The 12,365-nt window shown below is 39.0% G+C and overlaps 1 protein-coding gene across 7 annotated transcripts in view; it reads left to right on the forward strand.

Moving 5' to 3' along the window:
- Papola (poly(A) polymerase alpha) overlaps window positions 1-12,365 on the forward strand; it is a 53,477-nt gene that overhangs the window by 21,526 nt on the left and 19,586 nt on the right. For all 7 annotated transcript variants that reach the window (XM_021178513.2, XM_029484266.1, XM_029484261.1 and 4 more), the window contains exons 6-14: window positions 110-163; window positions 1,507-1,618; window positions 2,300-2,389; window positions 2,481-2,619; window positions 4,017-4,089; window positions 5,250-5,370; window positions 6,234-6,318; window positions 11,305-11,358; window positions 11,731-11,850. In XM_021178513.2, the coding sequence (XP_021034172.1) occupies window positions 110-163; window positions 1,507-1,618; window positions 2,300-2,389; window positions 2,481-2,619; window positions 4,017-4,089; window positions 5,250-5,370; window positions 6,234-6,318; window positions 11,305-11,358; window positions 11,731-11,850 (848 nt within the window). The remainder of the gene's footprint in view (window positions 1-109; window positions 164-1,506; window positions 1,619-2,299; window positions 2,390-2,480; window positions 2,620-4,016; window positions 4,090-5,249; window positions 5,371-6,233; window positions 6,319-11,304; window positions 11,359-11,730; window positions 11,851-12,365) is intronic.

The following is a 12,365-nucleotide window of genomic DNA, read 5'->3' on the forward strand; positions in this document are numbered from 1 at the left end:
AGCCTGGTCTGATGGAGACCCTGGCTCAGACTAAGTAGAAGGTAGTGGAAGCATTTAACATGGGCTTATGGTGGAGCTTCAGGAACTAAACTTGTTCACTTCCTCACAGGCTGTTGAAGAGGCATTTGTACCAGTTATCAAACTCTGTTTTGATGGAATAGAGGTAAGGCTTAGTCCTAGTGGGCAGCTTTTTGGTATGGGCTGTTCTGGATCTTGGTTCATTTAGATACAATTTTGATTGCCAGTAAGAATTTGTGAGTTGGTTAATACCAACAATTTTTTTGTTTCGGAAATGGGTGTCCATTCTTTGTAGAGTGTGTGTATGAGGTAGATTCTTTTCTAACTTTTAAGTGGAAGTGCGAGCAAAGGACTTAGGACTGAGGCTACTGCAAAATAGTTCTGTGGTATTTCCTTTCCAGGTGAACTTTGTGTCTAGTTCAGGCAGTAAGTATGCAGTCTGTTTAGCCAAGTAGCCTTTTTATTTAGGTAATTTGTATAAATACTTTCAAAAGATAGGGGCAGTGCGAGCAGTGACACAGCTTTAAGTCACTTAATAGAGTTAGTGCCCCGCCCCACCTAGATTCTTTGGAGCATAGAGTTGTTGCCGCAGAACTGATTCTTACTTTACTTCTTCTGTAATCATAATGGTGTTGTGATGATACTGTTGCTGATTATAAAACTGGAGATATTGAAAGAATGACAACTAGCTGTTACTTTTTAAAAAATATAGTTGCAGGGGCAGTTTTTAGAATTACTATATAAGATACCTAACTTATGAAAGGTTGAAATGTTGGGGTTTTTTGTTGTTGTTGTTTTTGGGTATTTTTTTGGGTTTTCAAGACAGGGTTTCTCTGTGTAGCCCTGGCTGTCCTGGAACTCACTCTGTAGACCAGGCTGGCCTTGAACTCAGAAGTACACCTGCCTCTGCCTTCCAAGTGCCCGGCAGAAATGTTGGTTTAATAAGTGGCCAAAATTGTTAAATTTGTTAAATTGTTAAATTTGGTTAAGGATTATATTTGCATAGTTTTGAGTTATAGACAGTGTTTAAACATAAAGATATCTGTAATTAAAATATAAGATGACTATTTACCTATTGTTTTGTGTTTAATGTGAAAATAAATGTGTGAGTCCCATTCTGAACTCACTGTGATTGTATCTGGCTCATATTTTGCTCCCTTTAAGTGTGCAGCCAACTTACAGCTCCTACAGATGTTAAACCAGGGCTTAATTTCAGTGTATGCATTCAGTGTCTACTTAAGCTAAGTAGACTTGTTAACAGTTGAAATGATATGTACTGTTTGTTAGGCTCTATTTCATATCACCGCTCCCATGCTTTAGCCTCTGTTTAATATGCCTGTGTATACAGCATGGGCTTCTTGTGAGGTTGTTGTAGCCATTGCAAGGTTCATGGTCAATGAGAGGGCTTTAAGAATTTTTTTTTTTAATAGAAAATGCCATAAAAGTAGTTTGACAGATATGGAATGTTAGATTTTATTTTTGTTTTAGATTGATATTTTGTTTGCAAGATTAGCACTGCAGACTATTCCCGAAGATTTGGACCTACGAGATGACAGTCTGCTTAAAAACCTAGATATAAGATGCATAAGAAGCCTTAATGGTATGTAAAAAAGCCTGCTTCCTTTTGTGAAGTTGAAGGGCTTTTGGTCAAATAGTAAATAACAGTTCTTAAAACGTATGCTTCGTAACGACGGTCTTTGTAGCCAGTGTGAATGCGTAATGGATATGCTAGAGCGTTCTTTACCCTGGATAGACTACAGAGTGTGTCTGTAGTGGATTTGCTCCCTGATGACCTTTCCCTTTCCCAGCTATTAATGGTCTAGTGCATCTTTAAAAGGACCGACATTTATAATGGTGCTAGTGATTGAGGCTTTACTGTATGGAGCCCTCATTAATTTGCATTTGGTAGTTGCTTTATAATCTTATCAGATAAGTGTAAAGGGTTTCTCTTTTAAAAAAATGTTAATATAGCTCATTACCAGTGCTTTGGGGTCACTATTAGAAGCTGAGATGGACTAACTCCACTCCTCAGGGAAAATATACAGGAAAAAGTTGTATGTAAGGTTGAGGTTAGGCAAACTGCTAGGTGTGTTAGCTGTGGCTTAGGGATTCTGCTTGGAACAGGAAAGAACTGCTTGATTTCATGCCTTTTAACTCTTTTGAATTCACATAGTCATTCCACCAAATAAGGTTTTAATTTGAGGGTAGTCTTAGAAAATTGATGATGACACTATTGTAACACCTGAGGCTTAATGTTGTTTCTCTCACTCCCATTAATCAGGTTGCAGGGTAACCGATGAAATTTTACATCTAGTACCAAACATTGACAACTTCAGGTTAACTCTGAGAGCCATCAAACTGTGGGCCAAACGTGAGTTCAGAATTTGTTGGCTAGCTTATTAAAAACATTGAAGCTCTTCATCAACACTAACTTAATCTTTTTGCTTTTCCCTTATCAACAGGGCACAACATCTATTCCAATATATTAGGTTTCCTCGGTGGTGTTTCCTGGGCTATGCTAGTAGCAAGAACTTGCCAGCTTTATCCAAATGCAATAGCATCAACTCTTGTACATAAATTTTTCTTGGTATTTTCTAAATGGTATGTTTTTAGATTATATTACAATAAAATTGATTGTAGACACTGAAGTTTAGTCTTATTTCTGTGACATTTCTACAGCTGGTTTCAGATTTCAATTTTAGTTTGTGGGCTGAGGGGGTAGCGCTCAGTGGTAGACTGCTTGCCTGGCATGCACAAGGCCTTGAGTTTAGTCACTAGTCCCGCCAAGAACCTAACCAGTTTTAGTTGAAGATACAGCTACCATGTTGGGAAGAGACATTGTATGTGAAAAGGAAAACCTAACTCCTTAGTGTCTTTTCCTTAGCTCTGCCAGCCTACCCTCCAAATACACTCTGAACTTAGCCACTGTAATGTCTTCTGCCCTCTGCTCTGTTACTAGGGAGGGTAGAACTCACACACCATTCCTTTCATCCTGATCACTTCTATCCATAGGCTATTTGTGATTGTGTTTTACCTTCAGCCACCATTAAACTTGGCAAAACCTTAAATGTGTCACTTCTATAACAGTTTTTAAAAAAAATATGTTAAGTGACTGAAAAATAAATGGAAGTCACTGGATCTTTGAGACTTGTTAGCCCAGGAGAGATCTCCTAATTAAGATACAAATGTTTTGGATTTAAGAAAAGTCCAAGACACTGCCAATTTGAGGTAGTTACTTTGATACCAAGAGTTGGGGTTTTAGTCAAGTTAAAGAGATTTATCTTTCATATTGCCAACACTTTCCTTTCTTAATGTGAAGAAAGAATTGTTCCTTTGTAGTGACTCGGTAACAGACTCTGTGGATTTAATGTGTAGCTACTGCTCTGTCCAGTATAGTTGTGCTGCTTTGCCTTTGTCCTGGTGAGTGAGGTGTGGTCAGGTCAGACACAGAACTTTTCGTAAGGCAATCCAGGAACGAACATTTCTAGTAGGCCAGCTTGATTTAGACTAAGCCAGAGAAGCACTTTTCATTTTTGATCTTTATACCCAACTGAAGTAGCATTAATGCATTTTATAACATGGCTGTATTATATAGTACTCACGGGAAGCATTGTCCTTGTTAACCTTCGCACCGTGACTCTAGTTACAAGTCACTTCCATATACCCGTTCAAGGGACTAGTGTGAAGACAGGAGTCTTTTCTCAACCAGGATTAGCCCTGTTAGAGGGTGAGGTGAACATACTAGATGTCTCGAGGTGGCACTTACTGTTTGAGTAGTGCTTTATCAGTTCTCCAGCAGAGCAGATGTCTGATATGTGAAAGCTATCGTGATTTGACTTGAGAGAGGAATACTGTGTAAACAGAAAGGAATGAGAGGCTGTGGTGTATATGCCAAGTGAGTGAAGCAGGGTTGCATTCACAAATGCTGTATGTTTAACAGAAACGTTTAGATGCTAATGTCCAATAGTCTTATCAAGTGCTACAATCTTTTTGAACAGGGAATGGCCAAATCCAGTGCTATTGAAACAGCCTGAAGAATGCAATCTTAATTTGCCTGTGTGGGACCCAAGGGTTAGTGTATTATTTTTTCCCCTACAAATTCACACTATTCAATAACAAAAGTCACCTGCATAAAGGAGGAGGCCGCCCAGTTCTTACATATGAGTGGACGCACCCATATTTCACTTGTTATAGATGACCTGCTCTCTAATTGTCCTCCGGTGTGAGAAGTGTAACGCTGTACTGTAAACCACATTTACTTGTACACAGTTTATACAGATCTCACTAACAACTTATTCCATATAGCACTATCTTGTAAGTCAAAGTTGTATGGGCGTTTGTGCTTTAAAAAAAAATAAAAGGATACTAAAAATCCCTGTATATTTTTTTATTTGCTCTAAGTATTTGTTCAGTTGGCTTGTTTAAGAAAGCTCTTGCATAGTGTTTGTATGCAGCATATGGCTCCTAAGCAGGATTGCAGTGTCCGTGCTATAATTGGAAAGTCTGGTTTAGGTGTTTGAGAGATGCAGAACTGTGTCAAGGAAGATCACCCACTTTGTGGAAAGTTATAGATAGCATTTACTGCTTAGACTTTTTAGGTGTCAATAACGTTAGCTTTATCACAATAGCTTTATTATAATATAAAGGAATTCATTGGAATTAAAACTTTCCAGGTTTTTGAGATCATAATTTAAAATTTTTTTTTATTTATTACAATATCAAAGTCTTGCAAGTTTTTTTGGGCTTTGCCCTAAGCTGTGTGCTTTCAAGTTGCCTGAGCCTCAAGGCATTTAAGGGAGAGTGTAAGTAGTTGCCTTGGTGGGGACAAACCACACAGTGTACAGATAGCAGTCACTAAATAAATCATCCTGTTGTCTCACGGCCCAGAGCTGTTCTACCTCTGCAATTTTGCAGGCACTCATTTATGCTGCCAAATACAGAAAAGCAGTAGATTTGCAACACATTTTTCTGTTTTGCTTTGCTCTTGCCAGCAGGTCCATGCAGTCAGGTTGCAAGGTAGTCGTACCTCCATCTTGGGAACAGACTGTTGACTAGATCTTTCATTCTGTAAAAAATGTCTATAAAACAGTCTCTTGACATGTGTTTTATTTCTCAACTCCAGCTATGAATGAAGTAAAATGTAATCATTGGTTCAGTTTAACAAGGGGTAAAAGTCCAAGTATCTGTTGTCTATGTACTTGAAGAAACTGATTGGCTGTTGTTGTATGTAGGTAAACCCCAGTGATAGGTACCATCTTATGCCTATAATTACACCAGCATACCCACAGCAGAACTCCACGTACAATGTGTCCGTTTCAACACGGATGGTCATGGTTGAGGAGTTTAAACAAGGTAAGTGTTTCTGCTTCTGCTCTACTTCATACAGAAGGGTCTGCCCACTGTTGCTGACCCAGCAGTCAGCTGCTTGTGTGATTGAATTGAATTGCCAGACTGGGTTTGTGCATTTATTTTTGATTATGTATTGGAGTATAACTCAACAGTGTTTAAGCAGTTTACTCTGACAGTATGCTGGAGAATGAAGCAGCACTTAAAGACTTGGACATTGGTTCAGGGCTGTGTCAGAGCCTTCTAACATCAGAGCTGATGCCATTTCGTCTTCCTGGGTTACTCAAGGGATATACAGACTTTTTACACTCCTTGGAAAAGAACTTGGAGTGTGTTGGGGCCAAAGCTCTGCCTTTGAGAAGATCCTTGACTTTGGGTCCCAAGTAATTGTAAATTTAAAGGTATTCCTAGTTGTCTCAATTCCTCAAAGACCAAGATGGCTGAAAGCATCAGGCAGAAAAGGCTGTGTACCATCTTCAGCTCTAATTTGACTACTCTTGTGTTCCACACAAGGAAGGTTTTTAATGGGAAAGACCTCTTGGCCATTTAGAGATAGCAGTAACTTGATTTTAAAAGGCAGAAAAGAAACATTATATGGGGAACTTTAATTCTTCAAGTAACTACTATGTTTCACTTTGAGCCTTCCTGTGAGCATGACATTTTACTAATCATGGCACTTTACCAGAAGTGTGGTTCTCAGAACATTCTCCAGTGTTCGTGAAACGTGTGTAAGAATGGACTCTAAGGTTGTAAAGTAAGCTTGCATTGCTAATGTTTAGGAATGCAGTGAATGTATGTGGTATGTTTAATTTAACATTCTAGATTGCTAGGTTGAAACATACAAATATTCTAATATGTTTTTAATTTAGGTCTTGCTATCACAGATGAAATTTTGCTGAGTAAGGCAGAGTGGTCCAAACTTTTTGAAGCTCCAAACTTCTTTCAGAAGTACAAGTATGTATTTTAAGGCATGTCAGCCATGTTGCTCTTAAGTAGTGGTTTAACAGTGGCATATGTGGTATTTCCTCTTGCCAGATTCGTGAACAAGTCTCTCTCCAGTGTCTGTAGAATTTTCTTTATTGTTAAAAAGGGCTTAGCATTTTTAGTAAACTGGTTTTTTCTCTATCAGTACAGTGTATTAGCCTCACACTTTAGTTACTTGATTTACTAGCAGTCCTACTGTGTGTCAGCCACCTCAGTTCTTCTAGGTCTGTCACTTATGACCAGGATACTGTCTGCACCTTAGGAGGCTCTTGAGTGCTTAAAAAGTTAAGGTTCTCTCTCAAGACATTTCTACGTTTAACCCTGAAAGCTTGCTGGGATAGTTTAGAACATGCACAGAGCTAGTGGGACGTTGGGGTGTGGCTGAATACATGTTTTCAGTAATTAGTAGCACATTTCCCCCTCAAAATTATGTCTGCAAATAGTCTTCTAATAATTTAAGTGGGTATCATTTTTATAATGTCTTTTAATTTAATGCTTTAATACCTTAGAGGTGAAAAGCCTCATGATTTGTGCTGTGTTGGAAATGTAAGTTACAATAAATCTTAAAAAAAGAACAAGAACCTAATATGGACTCGAGCCTTATTTGCCCTGGCCTGAAAATTAAGCAAAGTCCCACTTAAATTTTTGCTTTAATACTTGAGACTTTCCTGACCATTTTTATGTGTTTTGTTACAATAATTTAAGCAAAACTATTTTATACTTTTCCCACATTAAAAGTAAGAATGATGACCTTCATGCTGTCTCTGTGTTTTGTTTCTGTATCTTGCATGGAATGCAGTGATGAGTCAGTTTACCTGTTGTGTTCCCAGGCACTGTGTTGTCAGAGGCGGAGCAGCGTGGTGCTGCGGTGCTCGTGGTCACGCCCAGCTCTAGGCTGTCACTCTCATCGGCACATCATTCTATTTCTTTAATGCTGAGGAGATAACTGATGACCATTAGCAATCATATGTGCCAACACTTGAAAAATACCACACATGAGACATAGTTACACCAAAAAGATTAAGCCCTCAGCAGGTAGATCCCAGCTTTTCTCAGTTGCCAGTCTCAAATTGTCTTTTCCTGTCTCACATTCGTAATTACAAGAGCTGGAGAAAGATGGATTTCTGCTTCCTTAGCTTGGGCTTGAGGGAAGGTGAATGCTAGCATTGACCACACCATGCTTTTACACTCCAGCACTGGTAGGACCGTGAGAAGCACATCCTGGTGGGTCTTCACACCTGAGATTGTTGTAGCACCTGGAAGGTCTTGGCTGGCAAGAGGGTTAGTAATACTTTTCCTGACACCTGAGGCAGTCATCCTTTTAAAAAAACTACGAAGAAGAGGCTGTAGCAACAGGTTTGTTTCACAAAAATTTAAAACCAAGTACTCTGGAGAATATAAGATCTAACTGCTGTGCACGCATGCCCTTTAAACACAGTGAGGACTGCACTGGGTTTACAAAGCAGGTAGATTGGAGCAGTTTAAACAGCGTGTCTCCATGTGAAGCAGGTTACATTGTAACCTGAAGGTGGCATTCTTAGTTTGTTGTAATCAAGACCTAGAAGAATTGAGGCTGCTGACATACGGATTGGCTTTGTGTGAAGCATGCCTGGAAAAGTGTTACCTTTTCGTAGGGTTTTAAATTGTGTAAAATACTCCTGCTTTTCTTGGAAGAGAGGGGGACCATAGGAGAGATTTCATTGACCTTAAGTGTGTAAACTCTTCCATTTTCAAACAGTGGGGTGGGAGTTTGCCTGAAGAAAAGAAAGGCATTGCATTGTTAATTTTTAACGTTTTAAAAAATAATCTTTGTATTTTAATAATCGTAGTTTGTTAAATAACCATAAACCACAGGCATTAGGAAATGTGACTAGTGGTCATCTTAGGCATTATGTTTCACTAGGAAAGCAAGTGTAAAAATGTGTAAAAACTAGCCTTAAAATTGCTCAGACACAGGTAATCTCACCACATGGGAGGGAGGCAAAGGTAGGAGAACCAAGATTTCAAGGTCAGCCTGAGCAATGTAGTAAGGTCAAAATTAGTTTGGAATATATGAGCATCCCCTTCCCCCAACAAAACCAGCAGCAGCACACCTTTAGTGGACTGTAATTCTTGCTTATGAATGTAAAGAGAATTATAAGGATTTTAACTAAGAGCTAGGTTTTTCTTTCAGTGCTTGGTATCTGAGCTGTCATCTACCCAGGTAAAGTACTGAGATGAAATGACCAAGAAACCTACTTACAGAATGCTTTTTGGTAAATAACTATAACAACTTAAGTATTCTTAGAACTTTTTATTAGGAAAACACTGTACTAGATGAGGTATGCTCTTAGCCCGAGAACAGTTTTACATAAATTTTAATTCATTTAATTTATATCTATGTCTATATGAGATCTTAGGGGAAAGGCAATAACCGTGGCATTAGCCCTAGATTTTTCTCGGAGACACTTGAGCTGGTTGGTGCCTGGCAGGTATGACGAGGCTCACAGTTTGGGGATTATTACAGTGTAGTCTAGAGATGCATCTGCCCTGGAGGAGTCCTGAGATCCTTGGAGATTGGATACCAGCTCTGGTGTTTTTAAAATGCAGAGTTTGGGACTAGAAGGACACTCAGCAGTTAGTAACACTGGCCGTTCTTCCAGAAGACCTGGGATCCATTTCCAGAACCCACGTGGCTGCTCGGTTCTGACTGTAACTCCAGTTTTAGGGGATCCGTTGCACTTCTCTAGCCTTTGTGGGCACTTATGTGCAGGGTACACAGAAGTATGCAGACAAAATACCCACACATATAAAAGTAAAATATATAAAAATGCAAATTTTTTTTTAAAGAAAACTAATTGGAGATTTTTGGTTTCTTGGAGAAGTCACTGCTTTCTACTGTATTAAAATATTTACAGCTTTTTAAAAAATAATTAATTTTGTATCAAGTTTATTAAAATATAGCTACATATAAGTTTATCCCATAAATCTTAAAGAGATATTCATAGGTAAATATGTATGTATGTCTAAGTATACAGAGAGAAGAAACTTTGTCCCCTCCATTGGGATGTCCTGAATAGTCAAGTTGAACTTTAGCCTTTGAATTGCCAACAAAATTATGTTAAAATGGATTGTATGTTTTTGTATTTGTAAACAAAATATTGTGGTGCATCACTTAATCTTTCTGAAGATCTAGGTGTTCAATAAGAGCATTTTCAGGGGAGTGAGGGGGGAAAACAGCTTTATTGTTGATGGGTCTGGGGATGCTGGCCTGTAATCCCAGCACATGGGAGATGGAGGCAGGAGGATCAAGTGCCTGTGCAGCCTGAGTAATAAGTCCACTTAACTGTACTGAGGTAGAATTGGAAAAGCTGTGCTGTGCTGTGCAAAGCTTAGGCAGCTTGACACTTGGGAGGCTGTGTGCGCGCGTGCCTGTCTGCTCCGATAGCTGCTACACCTTGAGAGCGCTTGCGTCTCCTCTTTCTCTTTCCATAATGAGGTCACCTCTTTTAATGACTCGGTAACCCAGAAATGTGATTAAGCATGTCAGGAGTTTGCTTGATTTGTGTGACTCCTCCTCTGTACACAAAATGCATGGACTTTGAGTGCTTTTATGTGACTCTTGAGTGTTTGTATTTGGCTAATGGGAAAGGAAGAACTCATTTCTGTGGCTGTAGAAAACGTGGCTCCAAAGCTGCGCATATATCCCATTTCTGTAGCCCCACCTCAATTTTGTGTGTCTTGAGCTTTTAGGGGTTTTTTTCTGTACTTTATAAATTTTTATTAATTTAGTTAATTTTTGACAGTACCTTTCCACAAAGATAAAGATTCTCTTATCCAGGTGGTGTGCACTTTCTATAGCTGTGTATAGAGTTGCAAAGATGAGAAGAGTTTGTAGATGGGCTTACTCTGGTTGGTAGTTGTGTCTGGTTCTCAAAGCTTGTTTGCTTTTGACTAGCAACATTACTTGGGAGGTGTGAAAGAACAGAAGGTTCTCAGACTTTTCAGACTAGATTATTCTGGCACCTTCCTGTCTAGTGTCCACTAGATAATAATGTCAGTTTGCTTTTGAGGTAAAGCTGCTTATGTAAAACTCAGCTTGCAGTATTTGAAAAAGGTACATACAGAGTGATTTCTTTTGTTATTTAAGAAGAAAAGAATTGTCTAGTAGTTTAGTTGTAATTGCTTTCAAAAGTCCTAAAAGAGTTACCTGCCCATGGTGATATTTTTTGAAGTATAAACTTGGAATTTCTACATTTTAAAAGCTGTGAGTAGAAATCACTTAACTCTCAGGACAGTCTTAACTGCAGGGAGCCCATTGCAATGGTTTATACCATTTGTTTGGGTGAGGTGGCTGATAAATACCATATGATATTACTGGAGACCTGATGTTCTTGTTTTGTTTGTTTGTTTTCGAGACAGGGTTTCTCAGTATAGCCCTGGCTGTCCTGGAACTCAATTTGTAGACGAGGCTGGCCTCAAACTCAGAAATCCACCTGCCTCTGCCTCCAGAGTGCTGGGATTAAAGGCATGCGCCACCACCACCCCGCAGACCTGATGTTCTCGATGTTATTTTTGAAGTCAACTTTTGTAGTGTGTTGTGTCAAGAGCCCTGTTTTTTGGTTCCCATGAAAACATTTTTCTTTTGATAGATTGTTTTCCATGAGTGCCTTTTTTAGTTTTCTAGGTAGAACACTCCGTTGGAGTGTTGAGCAATTTACCATGTAATGATTTTTCAACCTTGAAAATTCAGCTACTCTTATGATAATTATTAATAGTTTGTTGTAGAAAATCCAACTTGCCAATAGTGAAACCATGGAATTTAGCTTACGTGATTTTATGTGCACACTTGATTGGGAACTCCTTGTTGAATCAATGTTGGTCTTTAAGTGTGAGGAACCTTATTACATTATGGTTATAAGATCCGGCACAAAGCACATAAATAAAGTAAATAGCATGTTGTCTTTATCTTCAAAGGCATTATATTGTACTTCTAGCAAGTGCGCCCACGGAAAAGCAGCGTCTGGAGTGGTGAGTAGTCAGGAGGTTTCCCTGAAATGACTCAGACAGACAGCTCAGCACACCGCTGTGGGAGTCTGCTGGCTTACCGCGCTGCTACCGAGACCATGCCCGCTTCTTGACGGTGTTTATTGTTGCTTAATTTAGCTTGCCTCAAGTATTTCTCAGAACCGTTCTGTTTGGATAAAGTTCATTGTTTTTTCATCCAGTTCATCATTCTTTTTGGTGGATCCTAACTAAGTCTCATAGTTTCATCTTTGGGGGGATGGCCTTGGTGTATATAGTTTATTTATATAGAATATTTATATTACCCCTTTTACATGAAAACTTGATTTGCGTATGAATTTTCATAGAGTCTCATAAATATTAATGACATTTGTCTAGGGTGGGCTTGGTGGAATCAAAAATCCGCATCCTGGTTGGAAGCTTGGAGAAGAATGAGTTTATTACACTGGCTCATGTGAATCCCCAGTCGTTTCCAGCCCCCAAAGAAAGTCCTGACAGGTAAGCATGCTGAGCCCCCACCTCCCTCTCACGTCCTGTGTGGATGTGTTCAGGGGCACTCTGACGTTGACTTTTGAGACAGGTTGTAGCCCAGACTGGCCTGGAACTTCTGGGCTTACAGGCACATGCAACCATTTCCTTCTGGAGGGAGACTATATCTGGCTTTGCTTTTTGCTGATGATGTATCTGCCACTTACTGTTTATTTTCTGGATATAACTTTCATCAGGAAGTGTAGTGTGCTTTAGTTTCTCAGTATTCCCTGGTTTACCAATTTTGGGTAGATCTTAAGTTTTTTCCTATTAGCATTTATATCAAGTGTTTTCCCTCATTAGAAACATTGAATAATTTTTTGAGAAGAATTAGCACTGAAGTAGATTTAGTAATAGTCCTTGATAATGAAGTCTCTGTTATCTGATTAGATATTGATACTCTATATATCTGTCCTAATCTGACTTGGAGTATTTCTAACATCCCTTCAGTTTTATACAATAGTTGTAGGGTGTTCTAAGCATCT

This window comes from Mus caroli, chromosome 12 (assembly GCF_900094665.2).
Source record: "Mus caroli chromosome 12, CAROLI_EIJ_v1.1, whole genome shotgun sequence".
Lineage (NCBI taxonomy): Eukaryota > Metazoa > Chordata > Mammalia > Rodentia > Muridae > Mus > Mus caroli.